General features: G+C 53.1%; 8 protein-coding genes across 8 annotated transcripts; 2 read left to right on the plus strand and 6 right to left on the minus strand.

Annotated features, from left to right (window-relative positions):
• Window positions 1-132: 132 nt before the first annotated feature.
• Window positions 133-6,901, minus strand: SPBR_04027 (uncharacterized protein; the record flags this gene model as incomplete). The annotated part of the gene is made up of 8 exons (XM_040762312.1): window positions 133-140; window positions 199-1,308; window positions 1,407-1,440; window positions 1,531-1,777; window positions 1,865-2,612; window positions 5,824-6,461; window positions 6,500-6,641; window positions 6,826-6,901. The coding sequence occupies 8 exons, from the start codon at window positions 6,899-6,901 to the stop codon at window positions 133-135; spliced, it is 3,003 nt and encodes a 1,000-aa protein (XP_040621458.1).
• Window positions 6,902-7,646: 745 nt separating this feature from the next.
• SPBR_04133 (uncharacterized protein) lies at window positions 7,647-9,824 on the minus strand (the record flags this gene model as incomplete). Its single annotated transcript, XM_040762416.1, has 3 exons — window positions 7,647-7,853; window positions 7,929-9,212; window positions 9,279-9,824. The coding sequence occupies 3 exons, from the start codon at window positions 9,822-9,824 to the stop codon at window positions 7,647-7,649; spliced, it is 2,037 nt and encodes a 678-aa protein (XP_040621459.1).
• Window positions 9,825-10,413: 589 nt separating this feature from the next.
• SPBR_04289 (pre-rRNA-processing protein TSR3) lies at window positions 10,414-11,634 on the plus strand (the record flags this gene model as incomplete). The annotated part of the gene is made up of 1 exon (XM_040762572.1): window positions 10,414-11,634. The coding sequence occupies one exon, from the start codon at window positions 10,414-10,416 to the stop codon at window positions 11,632-11,634; it is 1,221 nt and encodes a 406-aa protein (XP_040621460.1).
• A 292-nt stretch (window positions 11,635-11,926) lies between these two features.
• Window positions 11,927-14,095, minus strand: SPBR_04135 (translation initiation factor IF-2; the record flags this gene model as incomplete). The annotated part of the gene is made up of 2 exons (XM_040762418.1): window positions 11,927-12,078; window positions 12,157-14,095. 2 exons carry the CDS (start codon window positions 14,093-14,095, stop codon window positions 11,927-11,929), a joined length of 2,091 nt encoding a protein of 696 aa, XP_040621461.1.
• Window positions 14,096-15,353: 1,258 nt separating this feature from the next.
• On the plus strand, window positions 15,354-16,475 carry SPBR_04311 (uncharacterized protein; the record flags this gene model as incomplete). Its single annotated transcript, XM_040762594.1, has 1 exon — window positions 15,354-16,475. One exon carries the CDS (start codon window positions 15,354-15,356, stop codon window positions 16,473-16,475), a length of 1,122 nt encoding a protein of 373 aa, XP_040621462.1.
• Window positions 16,476-16,856: 381 nt separating this feature from the next.
• Window positions 16,857-17,782, minus strand: SPBR_04369 (uncharacterized protein; the record flags this gene model as incomplete). Its single annotated transcript, XM_040762652.1, has 3 exons — window positions 16,857-16,970; window positions 17,035-17,645; window positions 17,710-17,782. The coding sequence occupies 3 exons, from the start codon at window positions 17,780-17,782 to the stop codon at window positions 16,857-16,859; spliced, it is 798 nt and encodes a 265-aa protein (XP_040621463.1).
• A 1,227-nt stretch (window positions 17,783-19,009) lies between these two features.
• Window positions 19,010-19,780, minus strand: SPBR_04422 (uncharacterized protein; the record flags this gene model as incomplete). The annotated part of the gene is made up of 1 exon (XM_040762705.1): window positions 19,010-19,780. One exon carries the CDS (start codon window positions 19,778-19,780, stop codon window positions 19,010-19,012), a length of 771 nt encoding a protein of 256 aa, XP_040621464.1.
• A 746-nt stretch (window positions 19,781-20,526) lies between these two features.
• On the minus strand, window positions 20,527-22,268 carry SPBR_04177 (3-oxoacid CoA-transferase; the record flags this gene model as incomplete). The annotated part of the gene is made up of 3 exons (XM_040762460.1): window positions 20,527-20,658; window positions 20,744-22,117; window positions 22,209-22,268. 3 exons carry the CDS (start codon window positions 22,266-22,268, stop codon window positions 20,527-20,529), a joined length of 1,566 nt encoding a protein of 521 aa, XP_040621465.1.
• Window positions 22,269-23,519: the final 1,251 nt, after the last annotated feature.

Below are 23,519 nucleotides of genomic sequence, written 5' to 3' on the forward strand. Positions count from 1 at the left end.
CGTAGCGATCAACAAGAGCAAAGGCAATTAAAGTACCCAAACTGTTGTTAAGAGATCTCTTTCTGTGTGACGCATCACGAGTCAACACCGGTGTCCTGCTATCCAGCGCATGGAGGCCTAAATTGAGTTACGTTAGTGCACTGTGTTGACGAGACAACGTGGGCAGGAAAGACAGGTACGCCAGGCGGCGAAACTCACCTAGATTGAGAAATCCAACCGGAACACGGCCGCCCAGAAAAGCCAAGATGTACATGAGATTCAAGGACGGGTATGCGCCGCGAGACTTGAGCTCGTCCCATACGTTGTAGTATGCGGGAAGGTCACTAGCCCATATTCGATTTTGGAGGGTTCTCAAGTATTTGGATAGAGGCTCACGGGTTGTTTTGATATGCCGGGCGGCAGCATGGACCATCAATGGCAGACACCCCATGCGTTTGACAATCTCGAGTGCCTGTGCACGTTCGCCTTCCCTCCAGGGCTTTTTCCGCTCCATTTCGGTCAAGAGCAAATCGCGCGCATCCTCCGGGCTGAGCATATCCAGCTTCATTATTTGTGGATTGTCAAACTCGTAACGCCCAGAGACATCGCTTTGGATGGACGTGTAGATGATGCTCGTGTTTTTAGCATCGGGAATGAATCGCTCTATTCCGGGCGTATTGAAAATGATGCCGTCAAACACGACAAGCCATTGATCGAAACTGCTAAACCAAGCCCGGACGATGTTGACGATATTGTGAGGATCACACAACTCCTTCTGAGAATCGCTAGAAGAGCTGGGTTTCTTCTCAAGGGTCTTTTCCACGATGTTTCGCAAAGCTTCGTTCTTTGCAATTGTCCAGAAAAATTGTTCCATTTCTGCGATGGACTTAGCACGAATCCAGTAAATGCCACCCGGGTAGTCGTCCCGGTGTTGGAAAACATATTGTCGCGCAAGGTGCGTCTTTCCACCACCTGGTAGGCTCTGGATGACAACTGCGGAAGTTCCCTCTGCCCTCTTTGCACTGTCGGTGAGCTTTCGGTGAAGCTCCTCAAGCTCTCTCTTGCGTCCAACGAAGTAAGAATTTGGACGGAACTTCTCCGGGTGCAGAAATAGCGGGTCCTGCTTGACAGTCGAGGTACCTGAGGTCGTTGATGAGACAGGGGGAGGAAGTAGTGGCATCGGTGAGGTAGCCGCAGCTGAAGCGAGTGGGATAGAGGTAATGGGGGACTCGACAAGTTCACCTGGGCTGAGTATAGTAGTAGAGTCAACCTTGGCCATCACTGCCCTCAGTGACAAGAGGTCGGGAATACCTTCGATCAAGTCTGTATCTGTGCAAGAGGGTGTAGCAATAGTTTTAGTATGTATGGTACTGAAATGTTCTAGTATGAAGACAAGTCAAATAGATATGGGGCAATTCGTGACTTACCGGCGTTTGATTTACTCCTTGCCCGTATGGTTGCCTGTCCTTGCGTTAGTGGATGCAAACGGGACTCATATCAAAACTCAAAGAAAAGTCATTAAGGGCTCGGGAAATAGATGTCTGGACGTACAGTCAAACGACGCTCTTCTATTTCACGACGCGCACGAGCCACACGGTCTTCATGTTCGACCGTCCATCGGATTTCGATGACTGGGGGGGCCTCTATGACCCATTCTTGGATAGACGTGACCATAGTTTGGTAGCCCGGGGCGTTTGCACCATCAAATTTGCATATATTTGAATGGTCGGCTTCAATCCCGTAGTATGTCACACCGGGCAGCTGAGGACTTGCCGAGTCGACATCTACAACAAATGCCCTGAATTGCTAGTCAGTCAACTGACGTTACAAGTAGAGATACGCAGGAGAATCTGTGCTGAAAGGGGACCTGGCATGACATGCTCACTTTGTTCCCTTCAGGTCGGTTTTGTGGTTCTCGTGAACCATTTGAATCTTGAAGCGTTGGTAAATGTCCAGAAAGTGATTGTTGATTTCCTGTAAACGTTCGTTGTTCCGCTTCAGCGACTTGATCAGGACGGGCTCGGTGTCAAAGAACTTCTTGGGTGCTGCAGAGCCCATTCCTTGTAGGACTCGACCCCAGAAAGCCAGCCCGGAGCCGGTGTGTGGTGTGCCAAGAAAGATGATGCCGTATGTCGAAACATATATAGACCGCGACGCCTCGTGGTCAGCATCACGGAGGTCATTGGAGTAAAGCAACGCACGCTTCACCAATATTCCGCCGAGACTGTGAGTAACCCAAATGAGCGGGTTGTTGCTTGTACCCCTATTCTGGCGAAAAGCGGTCAAATGGCTGACTAAAGTCATTGCATGCTGGTAAATAAAGTTGTCGCTCGGACTGCTCTCCGTGCCTCTGCCGTAGACATCGGCGTTGTAACCATAGACGAGAATATTCGCAGGGGATTTTTTTAATGTCTCTGGAAGAAGCTCTGCCGGCCAATAGAGGCCGTTCTTCGCGGTCCAAGTCCGCTTCGGCTGGCCATTTAGACCATGAACGAGAATGATGTCGACATGTGCGTCGGGGTGGGTGAAGACAGGCGTCACCTCGAAACGAGAGACATCAAGGTTGACTGAGCCCTGGGACGACGACCCGAGGTTGGTCGACTCCTGGAAGGGGAACAAATAGCCAGTGTCAGCTCATGCATTTAGAAGGATGGTTGCGTTGGAGGGAAGTGTCATGACGGGACGGACCGAATGCCGAGCAAGGCGGAAAGGTGGGGTGAATACCCTTGGGAAAAGTTGAAGTGCTTTGTATGAAGATAGGAATAGCTTACCATTTTTAGGGTGTCGATATGGAAGAAGAGCAAACACTATAGCTTTCTTGGCGCCACAGCGCGAGTATCAAGACGGGCTGTAGACTCGGGGTCGGCGAGGGTTAGACAAGTATGAGAAGACGACTTCGTGGGTGTGGGAAGCTAAAAGAAGAGTGGGAAAGGTTGAACGTCGAAGTGAAAAACAGAATGGAAATAAAAGGAAGGTGGACCTACACGGGCTCAGGGATGAATGACCAGGGCCTGCCTTTATATTACCTCGGTCTGTTGGACGCAAAGCAGTCGTAAACATAGGAGTAAGAGCCGCATCGAGGCCAGTCGTCAATAGAGGCGCAGAAAGGTTCCAGGGCGAATGGTGCTGGAACGGGCGCGCCAAAGACGAGCAGGGCTGCTTGCCTCAAGACGCAGACAGCGGACAAGCGTAGTACCTATGGGTGAAAAAGGGCGAACAGAGAGAAAGAGAAGCGGGAGAAGGGTAAGTGAGGGAAGTGGGTTTAGGGGACCGTGGAAGCAAAGGAACACGGGGCCAAAGCAAAGAGGCGGCGAAACACGACGAAAGGCGACAAGATGGCGAACTGTGCTGGTACTGAGGAGGTGTGTAAAGGGGGGTGCGTGGCGCAAGGCTGCGATCCGAGGCAAGCCACTGGTTGGGACTGCCTTAAATAGGCGCGTCTACAGAATGACGACTAGTTGTTGAAATGCGCCCGCCCAACGAGCTTCCTGTATCCAAGAAACCAGACGGCGAGAAGGGGAGAGGCGGCGTTGAAACGTCGCGGTGGAAGCTTATGCGGCCAGCTCTGGGCGTTTACCCGCATGTGCCTACCCGCATGTGCCTTCTTGCTGTGTCTCGATGGCGATGGTTTTGGTATTGGCGGCCTGTAGGGTTCTTGGACTAGCGAATAGTGAGCTGCCAGAAAATATGAGAGGTAGTTGGAGATGTTGCTATTTATGCGACAACAAATGAGAGGCTCAGATGACTTTGTTGTCTGTCGATTCAGGTCGTCTGACAGGGGAGGAAAAGCGGGTCAGTGGCCGTTCCGTATTGACTTTCTGATCTTGGTCGTAGAGATGGCAGGAGCGGAGGGGCTAAGGATAAGATACAAGCAGTTGCATGTCTGTTGCATGCCATTTGTAGCTCTGTAGGGGACGGTAATTACGTTAGGACCAGCAGGCTTCCATCGTTACCTGTTTACGGGTAGCAGGACGCTCGGTTCTGGCTTGCAGAAAACAAGGCGTAACGGGACTGTATGCCGCCCTGTTGCTGAATCTGCTCCGAAAGGGTGTTTGCCCATGGAACCAAACACATATCAACCCTAAACAACACAAAAGCAAAAGAGGCCGACTTTAACTGGGTTCACTCGGCCGTAAACAGCCTTGACTACTTCGTCGGGTACTCAATGTTGGAGCCTGACCATGACAACAGGCCACGGCTACGAGTCCGGGATACGATGACTAGGGGTGGCTAGGTTGGTTACAGAGAGCCTGGAAGGGGAGCGGCAAAGGAGGCCTGGTCGGCCCAACTGTCATGGTTTAATGTATGTATGGCAGCAGCTGAGCCTCCTGGTGGAGAGTGCGTGTGGCTGCACCTTTCCCACCCTCCCTTACAATCTGGCTGCCGGACACCAGCCCCGGCAGTCACCCTCCATTTCATGCCGCTGGTTAACCCCGGAAGCTGGGGTTTAGGGGCGGGCGCCATGGCAGGCTAGGGCCGGCTAGGCACAGACGGGATACTCTAACGGCTTTTCTTAAGCCCAGTCGGCACCAGTTGCCGACGAACAAACAAGCAATTTAAAAACAGACTCGGGTAGCACCGAAGATTCATACTCACAGGAACACCAGTAGGAAAAGGTTGAGCAGCGAATTATATGATCGGGACGCAAAGGCAGGCAAAAGGTGCCACTAACTGGACAGCCTTGTTAATTGGGCCAGGGCGGCGCCTGGGCAGCCAAGGAGCTGTGGGGTGGCCTCAACTGGCAAATAGAACTGCAAAGCGAGTGTATCAGATTGCGCAGCGTCTATGGATACAAACGAACGTTTTCGTTTGGGGCTACGATTCTCGCGCACAATCACTCCGCCTGCCCCTGCATATGCAGTTTTGAAATGCAAAGTAAATCCGCTCTCCGACTGTCACTGAGGACGATCCACATCGCTTGTTTAACTTTGTCGTGAACACTCGCGAGCTAGTCTGAATGCCGTCGTAAAGATGTCGTGTATGGATGTACTTTTTATAACACTCAGGGTAGCCTTGCTCACGGTTTAAAATTGCCTCGTGGTGACTTAACTTCATCGCATCATAATCGACGCTTCCGAGGAATCCGGGCATGTGGCCAGATTAGTAAAGCCGCAGCCACATCAGCAAATGCACCCCTGGCCTGCAGCAATACAGCATTTCACAACTGCGACATGTTCCGCTTCTTTGGGGGGTGGGTTGTAGGCAACGGTATGCGAATCTCAAAGTAAGCCGACGATTCGTTGGAGCCTGTGTATTCGTCTGCTGCGTTGAAGCGAATTGGCGAACGTAATTAGGGGACGAAAGGCTAACTTTCCATCTAAACCTACTGGGGTTCGCGATGATCTCGAGATACAATCCGTCTGCAGCCTGCAGAGATGCAAACGCGATTACGCCCGGTGAAACGGAAGGAAACGAAGTGGTCGGGGCACACTAACTGCATGATAAGCTCATCCTGCTCAGTAAATATATGTGAGTCTATGCGAAGCATATCATAAGATAAACATCTAAGTATTACCAGCGCCAACTTGTTCCCAAGGTCGTCCACTGCCCACTGACATCGCAACTATACCTCGACCGCAAGGCGTCCAAAGCCTGCTGTTATTCTGCAAGTAGGGCGTTATGGCACCACACGCTTGGATGTCGCACGTGCTCTGCCACGGAGACATGTGTTCACCAGACATCATCGTCGCATTTGCCGGATCTGTCTACCCACACCACAGACCAAGTCATTCAGCGGCCTCTAGACATGCCCGCACAGGGATGGAAACGTACACAAATGTACGCCCCCTGGTTCCATACGGCGTCACGTCTTCGGCGCAAGCATCACAACATATTCGCGCGCACTGTGTCCGAATTGAACCATGTCCTTGTCCTGCAACTCGACATACCGCTGCGTAGCCACCTCTTCGTGGTTCAACTTAGTTCCGTTGGCACTGGCCAGGTCCAGGAGGTATGGTTTCACACGTCCAATACGGTCGCCAAACTCGTTCCGCTTCTCCACAAAGCGAAACTGCAGAACCGCGTGCTGCTTGCTAATGCTCGGGTGCGCCGCAAGCAGGTCCACCACCGCGGAATCGCGTCCCGCTAGCCAGCAACTGCGTGTGCCGAGGTCGATCGTGTCAACGATAGCATCATCCTTGAACACGAAAAGTTTCCACTGGTCGCGTGGCGAAGGTTTCCGCGCCTCAGGAGGCTCGTGGTATTTGAGGGTGATGACGGAGCCGTCGTCCTGCGCCACTGCATTGGATGCGGCTGCCAACGTCCCCGTTGTGCCCCAGTTGGGTTGCTCCTTGGGAGGCTTGGGAATCTCGCCGCCTTCGGCCATAGCAAACGACGACGCCTGGTCAGGCAACGGCCCGCTCTGCTTGGCCGACTGCGTTGCCTTACGCTCCCTATTGGCCTCGCTGCCGCCGTTGTCTGCACTGTCGTCAAAATCATGCAGCTGCTGCCCCCACTGGTCGTCATCCTCATCCCGGCCATGCCTGCCGTGTCGCCTGTCGTGCGAGTGTCTCCTCTGTACCCGGTACTCTTTTTGCCCAGGGTCCGTTGGCTCGCGTTTCCGGTGGCTATGATTATGTGGCGAGTCGCGCCGCCTGTGTCGTTTCCGTCTACCAGGCGACCGTGATCTTGATCTTCGGCGGTCTCGTTCACTTCGGTGTCGTCTGTGCTGGTCGATGCGATCACCTTGATTGTCTTCGTCGTTTCCCCGGGTTCTTCGGTCGCGCCTATCGACTTCGTCCCTCGCCCCGCCCTTTGTATCACCCCAATACCCAACCTCTTTGTCTAGCCGATGTGACTCTCCATATTTGCGCCTGCTTCTGCCATCACTGCGACTGTCTTTCGTACGATCTCGTCGCTCGTTGTCGCCACGTATGTCCAAGTGCAACGATGGTTCACCGTGCTCCGAGCCGTCGGATCCCATAGTGTGGTGGTTTTTGTTATCTTTTGAGAGGGGGGGCTTTTGATTGATAGGACCTGCAAGTAGATACCTGTACAGGAGCGCTTTTGTATGGTTCAGGGGATACTATCGTTGGAGAGTAAAACTCCAAAGTAGTTCGCGACGCCTAAAAAAAGCTACAGCATCAACGGCAGAGCTATAAAGTGGAACCCATCAAATCTTCCCGCCAGTTAGTGGTCAGCCGCTTACGGTGCGACGGTGAATTGGGAGTTTTCGTCCCCTTGTAAGCAAATCTTTCGTGGCGCCATTGGATAGCGCGCTAGTCTGTTATGCCACTGAACGTTGACGATGCAAAGGTTGGTGGTTCAAGCCCACCCGAGGGAGAAAATGATGTCACATCTCTTCTCGTATGAAATATATAAGATTCGCCCTTATTTTCTCCTTTATTTAATTTTCGTATGTATTTACGTGTCCGCACAACTGTCCTTTTGGAATGGACCGCAATCCTCGTGGTATCTGTTTGAGAATTCACGACCAAGTAGGTACAATTTACGTGTGGATCACATACGTTAAGGCCCAAACCCTGCGAAGTAAGTAAAACAGCGACTGTCTACGAGTCTCTTATTTTAACCATCAAACGAAAGCCAAATCAGTGATGTAAAAACGAGAAGAAAAAAAGTAAAGCAGACGCATTTCCCCATCTAATTCAACTTGCTTTCATGGAAGACCGCCGCTACATAATTGCTATCCTTTTCTATCATCTTCTATCCTACGCGAGCTCAAACTCTTGCACCTCGCCCATATCTGTTTTCGTCTCTTCGCCTAGCCGGTACGAGAGGCGCCACCGCAGCTTGATTGCACCAACCTTACGGCTTTTATCATTCGCATGCCCAACTTCCATTGACTGCACGACCCCACGTGTTTGCAGTGGCTCCAGTGTGCGGCCGGACTGCGGTTGTAGCTTCAGCTCGAAACCCTATATAAAAGTGTCAGAAGGCTGCTATAAGCAGATGTCGAAGTTATAGTCTCCAAGATAGTAACAAGAGCTCACCTTTGTCACAGCAGTTTGAAAGTGAAGCTCAGTAACTGTCTGCTGTGTCGTGTTCGAGAATGCAAACGCAAAATGAATAGCGGCTGGCGATGCTGGAGCTCGTGTTGCGTAGAGGTCGATCTTAATAGGCCCGCTGCCAATAACTGCCCGGAACTCTTTGGGTTTCGAGGGCGCCGCCTCACTAGGAAGTGCGGATGAGAAGGACCACTCGTCATCATCCGCCACAGCGGCGGGGACAGGTGAGGGTGCTGGAACGGGACTAGCAGATACAGACGACCGGAACTTAGGAGAAGATAGGGCCGCAAAGGGATCGACCGAGGCTGATTTAGGAGGTGCAAACGCCGGAGATTGGTAATTAGGTTGCGGTGTGCCCGAGCTGGACGCTTCCAACGCCGCAGAAGTGAAGAGCGACGAGAAAGCGTCTGATGGTGCTGTAGTTGGTGGGGGCCCGGCTCCTACAGTTGTGGCAGAGGGCAGCGGCGATGCAGAAGGCGACGGTGTACCTAGTGGACCACGGGCACTACTATGATGCGTAACAGAAGAGAGCAAGGCAGGCCCGGGAACGTTGTTGTTTGCACCGAAACCAAGGGCAACGCCGCCTGGTGCCGGCTGGCCATAACTCGTTGACGGCTCATTGAACGACAATCCAAGTAAATCGTTTTCGATGCCAGTTGACTTGGGTGCTCCAGGTGTAGATGCAGTCCCTGTGGCACCATTAGAAGGCTGTGCAGCACCTTCAGACACGGTGTCGCCGTCAAAGTCGATCAACGACAGCTCCTGTGTCGCTGACGCGGCCCCATGGACAGATGCGTGAGGAATGGGTGAGCCTTGTGCAATTTTGTGAGCACCTTCGACGTCGCCTTTTTTTAAGAGCTTGTAGCGTTCAACCGTGCGGTGTATGCTGTCGTTGATCTCAAGCAACCGGGCTACAGCCGCATGGTCATCCGATTCCTCCTCACACATCTTCTGGATCTTTGGCTGTGCGCTTGACAAGGCCGACGCGAGCTCATCGAACACATCGCCATCCTTCATCGAGTCTTCACCAGGTTGGAAAGACGCAAGGCGCTCCTCCAAAAGACTCGCCTTCTGTTGAATCTTAGCCACTTCTTCGGCGGCTTTTGCACGGTAGTCGACTTTAGACCGCGTGTCGTAACCAGCCATGACCTTCATCAGGCGGTTCGCTTCCTGCAAGTCTTCGGGTGTTCCTCTACGAATCAGCTCCTGGAGTTTCGCCGATTGTGCCTCGCGCTCTTCGTCTTCCATCTCTTCGGCGGATTTAAGGTTCTATGACGATGAATTAGCAGTTGTCTCTGGCAAATCTGATAAGGTATTGGTCTGTCGCCGACATACGTCGCTAGGGTTTAATACGGCAGCGTCCTCACGGCGGACCTCCGGGAATGTGTAGCCCTTATAGCTCAACAGCCTGTGCATATCCCTAATGAAGCCTAGGTCTTCCTTGTAGCGGCTGGTTTCGCATATTGTGCCTCGCCACTCCTCGATGGCGCCGAGGATCTTAAGCTGCACGCGGGTCGGTCGGGGAGGTGGGCGTTCGGGGAAACGTCGGACGAGTTCGTTCAGAAATTCCTTGGTGCTGATCTGGAGATGGAAGGGGTAGCCGCAGTTTTTAACGCAAATGTCCAAAAGGTTCAGAGCCAACAACGCCACATTGGGGTTGCGGTGGTTGACGTAACCGACAATGGTCGTCGCGGCCTCGCGAGGCGCTGTGCCCTTCTTGGAGTTGATCAGGTCGGCGATCTCTAGGTTGAGCGCCAAATTGGGCTCATAGTTCTCCGGGCTACAAGCACTCTGGATGAATCGCTGCAGTTGCGACGGCGCCGGAAACGCAACATCGCTCCACCGGTCGCGCGCCGCGTAGCGAGCAGAGGACGCCTCCATGGTACACAAGAAACCGATACTCGTACTAACACGTGCTTTTGGTCCTTTTGGTCTCTCGGTCGATGGCAATAGTGATGCACCCAGATCCGTCGGTCTCGAAGGCCAATCCCCCTTTTGTTGTCTGCGTAGCGTGCCTTATATCCCGAATGTGTGCGGCCTGGGACGTCGAGCTGTCTTCTAAAATGCAGCAGTAGCTAGCTTCCGGTGGATGAATTTGTATATAATAGCATCGAGTGTTGAGGTTGTAGTCGTCGTCGATGCGGTGCCACCTGGTTGCGGATAGGCACCTCGGGAAAGGCGAGGGAGCTTGACTGAGGTTCCAGCCGACCTCTTCCTGTTAGGTAGGTGACTCGTAATTACTTATGAGGCGAGTTGGCCAGTGAGAGACCATGTAGAAATGAAATTTTGCACTGTTCATATACACTGTACAGCCCGTGTGATGAGACAACACCCCACCAAATCCCAGCTAAATGATAGACGACAAAAATATGTTAGTGGCTTTACAGATGCGTTCGTACTGCTTCTTCTAGAAGCTGTACCCTGTACGAGACGACCCGAAACAAAGCCGAACAAATCACGAACGTATACGATGGTGCGACATAAAAAGGATTATCACGGCAAAGGCAAAAAGCCTCTCGGCCTATCGCGGCCCCGGCCCCAAGGGGCCGGGGGCGGTGGAGACGACAGCAGCGGCTCATCTCGCCGGCCTGCTTTCAAAGCTGCGTGCTGGGATCTCGGCCACTGTGACCCCAAGCGCTGTTCCGGAAAGAAGCTGATGAAGCTTGGCCTCATGCGAGAGCTGCATCTGGGCCAGCGATATGCAGGCGTTGTGATCACGCCTAACGGTCGCAGCGTTGTCAGCCCGGCAGACAAGGAGCTCATGGCTCAGTTCGGTGCTGCTGTCGTTGAGTGCTCGTGGGCACGGACCAAGGAGGTGCAGTGGAACAAAGTCGGTGGAAAGTGTGAACGACTCCTGCCGTACCTAGTGGCAGCGAACTCGGTCAACTATGGCAAGCCGTGGCGGCTCAATTGCGTCGAGGCACTTGCGGCCGCGTTCTACATTTGCGGACAGCCAGAATGGGCGGAGGGTGTGTTGGCGCCGTTCTCCTATGGCGAGGAGTTTCTCAACATCAACAGAACCCTTCTGGACAAGTACGCGGCCTGTGCGGATGCTCTAGCGGTTAAAGAGGCTGAAGCCGACTGGATCGAGCAGCTCGAGCGCGAGTATAGCGAAAGCCGACAAGAGACTGATATGTGGAAAGGAGGCAACGTAAACCTCAGAAGCATAAGCAGAGTCAGTGGGGGGAGTCAAGACGAGGACGATAGTGACGGGGGTGGAAGCGAAGGAGGCAGTGATAGGGAAGAGGGTGAAGCAGTCGCTGACGAGGATGACGACAAAGACCCATTCGACATATCCGGCGAAAGCGATGACGACGCGGAAATGGAAGAGATTCGCCGAAAAGTTTTAGCATCTAAGCCGTTTGCCATTCCAACCGAGAAGACTGTAAAACAGCTGACGAAGCCTGCAGAGGCGCCGCTGCGGCCAGGACAGCTCCGGCCAGATTCCGATGCAGAGCCAGATTCCGACAATGATCAGCAATACGACTCATCTGAGAATGAGGATAATGGCGCTGGAAGCGATTTCGGCAGCGGCAATGCTGCCGACGACTTGGAGCTGGATCAAATTATTATGGCCACGCCCGTAACGGATCGCACGGGCCTAGCAAAGCTCAAGAAGGAAAAGGCGAGAGCGGCCATATCGACAAGGACGTTTACTTCAAACTACGTACCCGCAAGTAGGAGGGGTTGATGTGAGGGTTAAGAAATGCCTGCCATGGTTCATGCGGCTCAAACAAAAGCACATTGAAACGAAATCTGCACAATTGAAGTGTAACGAGCGCGGAAGTGGTTAATCTATACATATGCACCAATGCACCAGGGGGCCATCCGTATCCTTCTCTGTACAAAATCTGCAGCCGCCAAATGCAACCTCTCGCGATGATCCTTTTTAGTTTATAAATGCCTCGGTGCGCCAAATATCCCAAATACAATAGAAAAAAAGTACTGTTACAAGTAAATGGAACTGTCAAAGGGCTTCCCACCTATAGTCGCCTCTTCTCACGGATTTCTTCGTAGGCTTGGATCTTGTCGCCAACCTCGATGTCTTCCCATTCTTCAAACGACATGCCGCATTCAGTACCCTTGCGCATCTCACTTACTTCTTTCTTGCCATGCTTGAGAGTCTCCAATTTACCTATTAAAAGTGTTAGCGATATAATTCGGAGAGTGGGTGACCTGGAATCACAAATGTCGGTTCAAACCGAGTGCTCACCTTGGAAAATCAACTTGTTGTTCCGGAACAGCCTATATAAGCCGGTACGGGTTACTTGGCCGTTGCGCACTCGGCATCCGGCAATGTTCTTGAACACACGGCCGCGCAGGTTGATCGGGAACACCTGTAAAACCTCGGCTTCGCCCAGGACCTTACTCGTGATAATCGGCGGCAGCAGCTCTGAAAGTCTGTCCTTGATCTCGTCAACCAAGTGGTAAATGACAGTGTAATCCAGAACCGCAACGCCGGCATCCTTGGCCATCTTCTTGATTGTGCCAAGTAGCGTCGAGTTGAAGTTGACCACGATGCTGTTCGTTACGGCAGCGTGCTCAATATCAGATTCCGTAACCTGACCAGGCGCTGAGCGCAGCACCACTGGCCTGACCTCATTGTTACCAATCTCCATAATGGCCGCACATACCGCTTCAACAGAGCCCATAACGTCACCCCTGACAATGAAGTTTAATGTCTTTAGGCCATTGCCTTCTTCTGCATCCCTCGTTGCGCTATCACCCGCAGCAGCGGCATTTGGCTTTCGCCTGGAATTTTCGGTCATGGCAGCGATAGCCGCCGCTTTGGCCAACGCTGCCCTTTCTTTGTCTCTTTGCTCCTGTGCCTCTCCTTCAGAGACCGCCATTTCGCGTTCTTTGGCATCAAGGCGGTAGCTAATCGCCTCTTTGACGCGCGCTTCTGTCGGAGCTTGAAGAACTTCGTCGCCGGCATCAGGAAGGGTTCTCCAGCCCAGGATCTCGATTGGGGTTCCTGGGTGAGCCTCTTCGACCTCCACACCGGCTTCGTTCCGCATCAAGCGAATCTTGGCCCATGAGGTCCCGGCAGCAATGAAGTCACCTTTGCGTAAGGTGCCACTCTTCACCAGGACAGATGCTGACCGCCCAATGCTCTTCACGCTCGACTCGAGCACCCAGCCCTCGGCCATCGCGTTGGGATCCGCCCGTACATCCAAAATCTCGGAGAGAGTGAGGATATTTTCTTCGAGTACATCCATGCCAAGACCGGTTTTCCCGCTCACGCATGCAACTTGCACATCGCCACCAAAATCTTCGATGTCGATGCCGTGACGTGCAAGGTCGGCCTTGACCTGGTCAACACGGGCCTCGTCTTTGTCAACTTTGTTGATGGCCACAATGATTGGTACGTTAGCGGCTCGTGCATGCTTCAGTGCCTCCAGCGTTTGCGGTTTGACACCGTCATCCGCAGCCACGACCAGAATCACGATGTCAGTAACACTGGCACCACGCTGACGCATGGTCAGGAATGCCGCATGGCCCGGCGTATCCAGGAATGTGATTTGCTTCCCATTATTGAGCGCGACGGAGAAGGCTCCAATGTGTTGTGTGATTCCACCGTGTTCCTGAGCAGCCACAGACGAACTGCGTAGCCAGTCCAACATCGTCGTCTTGCCGTGGTCGACGTGGCCCATGATCGTCACGATAGGCGGTCGTGGTGGTAGCGTTGAAGGATCTTCAGGTGGTGGGCTGCGCTTAAGGTCGATCGTCGCGCCAGTGTCCACCGTCGGTTCGTAGCCATATTCCTGCGCGACAAGCGCGGCCGTCTCACCTGTCATGACGCTTTCGAGAGTTATGTCCTCGAAGCCAAGTTCGCCGAGTTGTTGCATAAATATTTGTGGCTTTACGCGAAGAGCCTGTCCCAGGTCTGAGACACTGATAAACTGTGGCAATAGGATTGGTGTCGGCCCCGACGCCGACGCCGCTATTTCACGCTGACGCCTTTTCTCCGCTTTGCGCGCGCGCCGGTCTTCGGCAACCCTGTCGAAATCTTCGAAATCGTCTTCCCCGTCCGTCACAAATCCCCTGTCTTGGGAGCGTCCTCTACCCTTTGATTTCGATGACACGGGCTTTTCTTTGCGATGCTTCGTACGAGGTCCGCGGTCACCATGAGACCCAAATTCCGAGGCCATGATTGTCGGGACATTCGTATCAAAGTCGGGACCAAATGCGTTACTTTGCTCACCAATCCACTGCGAAACCTGCCCCTTGCTACTGGCGACACCTTCGCTCCTAGTCCGGTTGCCCCGCCCAGTGTGCGCCCCAGTGTTTCGCGGAGATCGAGGCGCCTGGCCCAACCGGGCTGTTGTATTTTTTTGTTGCCGTCCATCTCGCTCTGCGGAGCCCTTTCCGATGCGTGACTCCAACTGCGACCAGAACTGATCCGTACTTTGCGGGTTCCCATCTGTGCCGTTTGAGCCCGGTTCCGGACTTCGCCGGATTGGCTCAGGTCGCAACGAGGTCTGTATTTCGCCAGCGTATTTAGAGGCCGGTTTGATAGATTGGCGCCGAAACGTTGGTACCAGACTGCCGTCTCCCTGGGATTGTTGACCGCCCGGGCGCCGGAAAGACGGCCTCTGAGCCAACTTCCCCCAGGCATTTCCTTGGCCGGAATCCAATTCTCCGTTAGACGGGCTAGATGAGCCACTTAAACCTGGCGACGGGGGTAGTCTCGGAGGTTGGTTAGGAGTTTGCGCAAATAGACTCGGCCTTCGATCCTTTGGCAACTCTCTGCTGAAAGGGCTTACGCGGCCTGTGGTGGCTGCTTCACGTTGAGGCGGGCCATACCTGCGCTTCGGATAAGATGGGTCATTGAAGGACGCCTGGGACCAATCTCGTTCATACCATCTCCGTTGCGATGTATGGAGACAGCTTGTTGATGCTGCCGGCTGATGGAGTCGAATGAGAAGTTGGATTGACGGACACGACTGTCGGGGCCCCTAGAATGTCAGAATTACATTCCGGGGAAAAGAAACATAAACTATATAGAACTTACATTGTGTAGGTTCCCGCGTATCATGGCAAAGGTCTGGCGGTCGAAACGCTTTAATGTTCCTTGCAGAGCTTCTGTCGTAAAATCAAAAATTTTGGCCGTTGAAAAACATTTTGCGCATAATATGCTATTAACGGGTAATTGGGCGATTAGAAAGCGCGATTCCACGTCACGCCAAATACCATTTAGCTTTGCTTCTTGTACCTTGTCTCGTGCTCCTGGGCCCACATATAACAGAATAAGGCTTCCTTGTTCCCCTTGGTGCCTTTTTTACATTCACCTCTCCATGAGCTCCTTACCATCTATGCTCTTTACGCTTGATCCACGGTAACCTCGACACTCCTATCGTCGACTTCCAAAGTCTTTCCCCTCACCCTTTGAATAACCATATCCCATCAATGGCTACAAAAAGGGCCGGCAAGGCGTCTGGTGCCCGCAAATCAGACACCATTTCCAACAACGAACCACCTGTGCCCTTCAAGAAGGCCCCTGACAGCTTGGAGCCATTCTTCGACCAACTCTCCGCCCGCCATATCTATATCGCACACATTGATAGCAAACCTGCGTCCTTTAAGCGAAAGATATTCAGTGTCCCGGTTCTCATGAACATTGGCGTTGTGCTACTGTTTGCTCTACGGGTTTGGTACATTGGACCATATTACTACCTGCTGCTCCAATCCGCTCTTGGTACCGCCAATGCCACGACGTTTTTAGCCAAGGATCTGTCCTGGAACCAGTTAATCTCTGTGATATTCCGCCGTGGCTTTACTTTTATGCTAGACCTTACCCTGTGTGTCTTTGTCTGGCCATGGCCCATTGAGTTCTGTTTCGGTACCACACATGGCAACCCCGTTGGTTGGCGGATGCAGGTCGGCTTCCGCGACAAGGAGATCTACGTTCGCCGCAGCCGCTCGTGGTATTCATCGACAAAGAATAGCACCATATCGGAAGATGCGGCCGGCAGCAACAGTGGCGCCACGACGAAAATGGATCTGGTCAACGATGAGGATGCTCGTCGCCTGCTTGTTGCACACATCAGCCAAGCGACATCGCCACTGTTGACCCAGCAAAAGACGGGCTACCTCACCATGGACGGCAATTGGGACCTGGATTGGAACTTGATGGTGCTGGCGACGCACCTGGTGGACAAAAAGGAACTCGCGCTCGAGGCCTTTACATCACTGACACTTCTTCACCATGACGACTATGGCTGGCTGACTGTAGACTTGCGGTCACTAGGTGGTGGTGTTGGCTCTAGTGCCTCCTCGGGTGACGATGACATTCGCCGCAGACAAGTGTTTGCTTTTCGTGATGCGCTCGCTACGATTGGGAAGGAGGACTTGTTTTTCCGTTGGATTGAAATTATTCAGTTCGAGGCTACGCGGCCTGGAGGTCTTGGCGATGCAGAAAGGCAAGCAATAGTTGCTAAAGAGGTGCGGGATGTATTCCAAGAAAATGGCGTAGACTTTGACCAGCTCTGGGCTGACTCGGTAGGTACAGAAGGACTTCACGGAATGTAAGGATATATCTTGACAGACGTCGCCAGCATCTTTGACTTGAGAGTAGTCGAGGGACAGGTAGACAGGCAAATTAGGCTAAAAGCACTGGCTAGTGCAATGTACATGAAATGTTTGGCTTAGATTAGAGAGGTTCTAGCATTTCGGTATACTGGTGCATGGGGTAGATCGTGTCACGTAGACCGTGAGGCGGATTTTAATATGTAATATAAGGCGTTAGAATAGTTGGGGTTCTTTTGCTTTACACACCCCATCCTCATCCGAGTACCGTAGGCTGACATGTAATCGCTATAATGCATTAGTCTCTATGTATTGGAGGCCTGAATTTGAGCATGCTAATGAGGTCTCTATTATTTAGATCTTTGCCTTATTTTGGACCATCACTTATTTTTTTGCCTTTTTGGGCTTACCCAGCGCAGCCTCCCGCTTCTTCGCCTCGCGCGCCTCGGTCTCTTCTCTGCGAGCTTTTTCTAATGCTTCCCGCTCCTCCTTCTCGGCCTGGGCGAGGTGACGTATTAGTTATAAGAGACTTCGTATTGGGACCACAAGACGCCCAACTTACCTGTTTCCGCGCCGCCTCGGCCTCACGCTTCTCTCGAATGATTCTCAAGCGCGCCAGGTCGGCTTTGGCCTCGTCCGTCTTTCCCTGCTCGTGCAGTTTGCGGTAACGCTCCTTGGCCTGCTGGGCCTCGAGAGACTCACGCTCCCGACGAGATTGGGGCGCGGTAGTACCGCCTAGGCTTAGATCCTTGACTCCCTCGCCAGCTTCGTCAACATCGCGGTTCCCAGAGGCTGAAGCCACTTTCGTCTGGCTTCGTGCAGCCCGCGAGTGGTTCGGGTTGGTAGGAAGATCTTCGTCGTCACTCTCGTCTTCGCTGGATGGTAGATCGCCCACTTGGATGGCCTGGCCCTTGGCACGAGCGATCGCTGCCTCCTTACGGGCCTTCTTCTCCTTCTTGCGATCCTCGCGGGATGCTGCGGATGCCGCTAAGGCAGCACTCGAAGAAGGGGCAGCATCATCAGAGTCTTCCTCCGAGTCGGAAACCTCCTCTGAGTCGTCGTCCTCCGAGTCGTCACTCCCGTTTTGTTTTGGTACGCCATCCTCGCTCCACATGCTAATTTCATTGCCATCGGCATCGAGAGGCCGCAGGTTACGAGAGAAGTGCTTGCCACCTGTGAGATCCCATCGTCAGCCAAATGAACTTCGAGCATGGGATTCTTCCTGTGGAGGACTTACCGCCGCGTGTGAACTTCCGGAACTTGCCACCACGGCCACGCGAGTTCGCACCGGGCGCTTGACCACCGGCCATATTCGAAAGTTAATTGATAAGAGGGGAGAAATGGAATGTATCGGGCGGCCCAGGTTGTAACTGTCTGTTCTGCTAGAGAACAGGCAAGCGCGATATAACTGCGTTGAAACTTCGAGGAGTGCCGGGCGGTTGTTTGCGTAAAAAGGAAATTGTAGAGCGGCAGAAGCAAGCCGTCGTGTGACCACGAAATGCTTCAAAGTAGGGCCATAAAATGTGAAATGCCAGAGGATGATGAGGGGCAACCATTGGAGGTTCAATACGTGAAAGAGTCAACATCGAGGTACATGCGGTTGCATAAAAATGAGGGGTAGTTTTTGGCCCTCTTGTACTTTCTGCCCAACATTGCACACTGTACAAAGCCGCCCGGAATTTTCACTACTGGGCATTGTTCCTTATTCCAAGCGACAAAGCATGTCAAAATTTCGCGGACGCTAATCCACTTAAAACAAGTAATTTGTATTAGTCACGCGCATGACTACATTTTTGGCCATGTACCACGCTAAATTCGAATTTAGACGATTATGCAATTATAACGAGAGACCCGCTCTTTCTGTGACCGCCGAACTAAACTTTAAAATCGGATCTCACTGAAACTTTCTCCGTGGTTTCTTCTCCTTTTCCTTTTTTTCTCCCTCAACATAAAACGAAAACATACTCCTTCATATTCACTCTGGCTTTAGCCGTCATTCTTCAGTGGCAGGCCTTGGAGGGGAAATTGGAGGACAGAGGAATTTCTTACGAGAATCGGCGCCTTAGTAACCCTTTTCGGGTCTTGATCTCTTTTTCTGTCCTGCAAAGGAAAGGAATGTGGCTTCAAGCGATATTTTTGCGTCATACAAGCTTACACGGGTACCGCACTTTCGTTGGCATGATGTGTACCCCGTATTAGGTCCATGGAGTGCCTGAACGGAACTTCTACGCAAGAAAGTCGTCCAGCATGCTCCCGATGCTCCTCCCTCCCTTAGGCTTTTTTGCAGGTGGCTGCAACTGCTCCTGTATCTTGCGGCGTTGGCCATTCGACAGAACTGAATCCGTGGCTGTCTTTCTCCGCGTCTTGAGAGCCGCTTGCGAAGCGATGTCATCACGCGCCCGGATGAAACAAAATGCGCGGTCTCCTTGTCTAGAGATGGTGTCGTTCCTGGAGCCCTGGTCGCTTCCCAAGCTCAACAACGCGAAATGATCTTTAAGGGGCTCAGCTGCGGCTGCCGCTAGGAAGCCATCTTCAAACTAACGGCCATCGTAAGCCGTCTTAGCTACAAACGAATACAGGTGCGAACCCCAGCGTAGAGCTTCCACCGGTGTAGTGTGATCCTCTACCATGTTGAGTGTCAAAATATACGAATCCGGGTTCTTATGCGGAACCTCTGTCGCAATGTTGTACTGGGAGCTTTGCCTCGAGAGGGAAAGACCAGTCCAGCCAGACGCCGAAGCAGTCAGCAAGGCATCTGACCATGTGTCCGGCGTGGCCTGATGGTTGTTGTATTGGATGGACACAACTATGAGCGCCAACAACGGAAATTTCACTGCATTCTGCAGACACGCTGAAGTCAATATGTAACCACTGCATCCCCAAAGCCGGAGCACGCGCAGAGCCGGAAAGGGATCCGGTCGCGTCAGGCTCCAGCCCCTGACCAGTCGATCGCTGACCTGCTGCGGGTCGAGATAAGCGTCTGCACTCTGCCCATGCATCCCCTCATTAAGCCTTAGCTGGTCCCATGGAGCACGATCCGGTGCGCGTTCGATGATCTCAAGCACTCCTAGGTTTGGCAATTTAGCCAGCTTCATCAGCTCCGGAACGCCAAAATCAGCCCGGTGCGGAGTTACAATGCGTAGGTGGGCAATGAATTCGTAGGGTGGCGCACTGAGCGCGATAATATAAACATCGAGAGAGCTGCGCGGCTGCCGGTACTGCGTACAGTAGAGGTGGACACGCCTCGCTTCAGACAAGGGTTCGACACTGCTGGGCGAGGTATTCTTCGACCGGAGAGGCAGGAACATTCTCCATAGACGCAGAGACAAATCGCGGCTTGGAGCACACGGAGACGTCAGCAACGTGGACATATATATATCGACTGGCTGCGACTAAAGTTGCGGCTTCGGCTATTTCCTTACCTATTCGTCAAGGCCCTGCGAAGAGCTTTCTGCTGCCTTTCACCAAGGCTTGCTATGTGATCCGATCCGAGTGCATCGTGGTTACGTGCGAGCGCAGCTAGCGCCATCGCACCTAGGCCTCTGGGTCCCGTGGCTGGTCGTCCAGTCCGCCCATGTTGCCGAGACGCTGTGGCCGTCAGGCCTGGAAGGACTCCGCTGGCTGAACGGGGTTTTGCTAGTCCCTCCATCCTGCATAGACGGTGTATGGACTGGCCACAGGAATCATTCCGTGGCGTGTAGAACTGTACCACGTTGGCGTTAGGCCTGGAGCGTTCAACGTTTCTTGGTTAGGCAAGGAGTGTGCTGTGTTTTGACTTTAAGTCTAGTTGGTGTCCTGTCTGAAATGGGATTTCGAGGGCCCAAACATAACCACCGAAAGTGGCTAGTAGTCAGCAGTAGCGTATAGCACGTGTCGACAACAACGCTTCGGAAATTTGGGGGGGACGGAGACAATTAATTTATCAAATCCAGGTTTCTTTGCATTACCAACGTGACATTTTAGGGCATAAACCATATGTATCTTACATACAAATATTTTAGCCCGCCCAAGGCGCACGTATGCGGACTGCGCTCAAGGGACTCAAACGCCCCACCTACAGCATCGGCTTCAGGTCATCGGCGACCGCAAACGGCGCTTCGGTCTTGCTACGAATCTCGTCGACAGTAACACCGTCTGCAATCTCGACCAGGGTCAGGCCACTGGCAAAGTTGACATCAAAGACGCCCTGTGACACATTGTTAGTCAATGGATTCGGTTCACAGTTGCATAGGATAGAAAGAGGGGGCGGGTGGGGGAGGGTCTGGTTGTACCAGTTCTGTGATGATGCGCGAAACGCAGGCCTTGCCGGTCAATGGGAAGGCGCACTGCTTAACAACCTTCGGGTTGCCCTTTTTATCAGTGTGCTCCATCGTGACCACCACCTTGGTCGCGCTCGGGTTGCTGACGAGGTCCATGGCGCCACCGAAGCCCTTGACCTTGCCCGGCAACATCCAGTTGGCCAAGTCGCCGTTGGCGCTGACCTGCATAGCGCCGAGGATTGTCAGGTTGACGCGGCCGCTGCGAATCATGCCGAAGCTCTCCTCGCTGCCGAAGACCGACGCACCCGGCTTCAGGGTGACAGTCTCCTTGCCTGCGTTAATCAGATCGGCATCCTCCTCTCCCTTCTTTGGGTACGGACCCAGGCCCAGGATGCCGTTCTCACTCTGCAGCTGGACTTCGACGTCCGCAGACACAAACTTGGGCGCCAGCATGGGCATGCCAATGCCAAGATTAGCGTACATGCCATTCTTAAACTCCTTGGCCGCACGACGCACAATGCGGTCGCGCTTGGCAGCCGTATCACCGGTGCCCAGCGTCTTCTTGGTCTGCTCGGCGGCGTCGGCCTCGTCCAGCGTCCAGACGTACTTCTCAACCTTCTTGGGAGCGGTGCTCTGCACCACGCGCTTCACGTAGATCCCCGGAAGGTGCACCGACTCGGGCGGAATCTCACCGGGCTCCACAATGTGCTCGGCCTCGACAATAGTCATCTTGGCATTGCGGCCCATAGCACCGTTGAAGTTGTGCGCGGAGAGGCGGAACTGGCAGTTACCGAGACGGTCGGCCTTGTAGGCCTTTACGAATGCGTAGTCGCCAGCAATGCTCTCCTCCATCAGGTAGGCCTTGCCATTGAACACGCGCAGATCCTTGGGCGTGGAGAACTCGGCAGGGGTACCGTCGGGGTTGTTGCGCAGGGGCAGCTCGCCGGTCTGCACAACGGTGCTGAGGGCAGCCGGTGTGAAAAAGGCCGGGATGCCGCGGCCACCGGCAGAGCAGCGCTCGGCCAGTGTGCCCTGCGGGGTCAGCTCAAGCTCGATGTCACCCTTGAGGTACATCTGCTCGAGCGTCTTGTTCTCGCCAATGTACGAGGCAATCATTTTGCTGACCTGGCGCGACTGAAGAAGCTTGCCGAGGCCGCTGTCGTCCGTGCCGGCGTTGTTGGAGACGGCGGTCAGGCCCTTGATGTGTGGCATGGTGGCGACGGTCTCGATCAGCGTGTCGGCCACACCCGAAAGACCAAACCCGCCACACATGAGAATCGAGTGGGGCTTCATATCCTTGAGAGCCTCGGCCGCTGACGGGTATACCTTGTTGATCTCGGCTCGCCGCACCGTAACTGAAAAGCCCCGAGCAAGCAGCGCGCCATGCTATCGGTCGTGTTAGCCATCAGTTCGCAGCAACCAGTGACCAGTGACCAGTACCGTTAATGACTACCCGCGCGTTGTTGAGTCGACTTACGTTGCTGCCGTATTTAGAGTAGGCCCGCAGGCTCTTTAAGCAGTTTACTGCTGAGCGCATCGCGGTCTGCCTTATGAGATTGGGCGCGAAGAAGCAACAAACGGGTGGAGAGGCTCAAGGAAGGATGTTGAGACTGACGACGGGAAGGCGATGTGCACCAGTTGCGAGGGTGGGGGGGACAAGACGAGGAATGTGTGAGGAGAAACGGAAACAAAATGAGTGGGAAGATAACGAGGGTAGAAAAGAAAACGTAGACAAGAAGCAGAGAGAATCACAAAAGAACCAGTGAAGAAAGACGAGGTCACAGCATGCTCTTTTCTTAGGCGGAAGAATTGGAGAAGGGGGGGATTGTGGAATTCGACAAAGCTTAGGGAACAACAATTCGCCCATCAGACTGAGGACCAGCCGTATAAAAAAAGGAAGGGTATTAATCGCATGCGCAAAGGCACAACCTGCTGTCACGGAAGCGACGAGAAAGGAACCACGGCCACAACGACACCAGAACGACATGCCGCAGCGATGTAAACTAACCACAAAGGTCAAGAAAAGCAGATGCGCTCAACCACAAAGGCCGGGAGAGAACGGGATGTCGGTAGACGTCGAGATACAACGGCGAGTCGGAAGGGGTAGTTGGCACCAGAAGACGCAAGGTATATGTCGCGGAAAATATGGCTAAACGTTCTCGCAGACTAGCAAGTCACTATGTTCCCAGCCAGGCAGGCTCCTCATTCGGCGCCCAGTCACCGAGGCGACTACCCCAATACAGAATGTTAAGAGTGGCGGCCAAGGGAAGCCGCTTCTGGCCGAAACATATGCCGGCGGTAATTGAATTTCCCATTCGGAACGATTGTATTCGTACTTCGTAAATATGATAAACAAAATAGAAGTTGCCACAGCACAAAATGCATGACAACAAACAAGTCCTTTTAGGACCCCGCAGCCATAAAAACACAGTTCACTGACGCCCGCCGTCGCCACCGTATACTCTCCAAGAACCGATGCTTCACATCACTACAAAAAAAAGATACATAGGTCAGCCCAGAGGTTTGTTTCCCCACATTCTCGATTTTCCCTGTCCTCGCCGACTTCGCACAATCTTCGGCAAATGGTCCGACACAAAAAAGGTTTCGAGGATATATTGTCTTAAAGGTCTACGTTGACGCAGGTTTTCTCTATGCCCGCTAGCGCCACTGTGGTCATTTTTAAGGCGCCTTCTGTATTCAGTTAGGTTGTTCACTGGGGAAAAAGCTGCCTCCGGTGACGTTGGCGTCTGTAAAAGCGCCCTGACTTAAAACACGGCCTTCCGATGGC

Source organism: Sporothrix brasiliensis (genome assembly GCF_000820605.1).
Source record: "Sporothrix brasiliensis 5110 chromosome Unknown Cont16, whole genome shotgun sequence".
NCBI lineage: Eukaryota > Fungi > Ascomycota > Sordariomycetes > Ophiostomatales > Ophiostomataceae > Sporothrix > Sporothrix brasiliensis.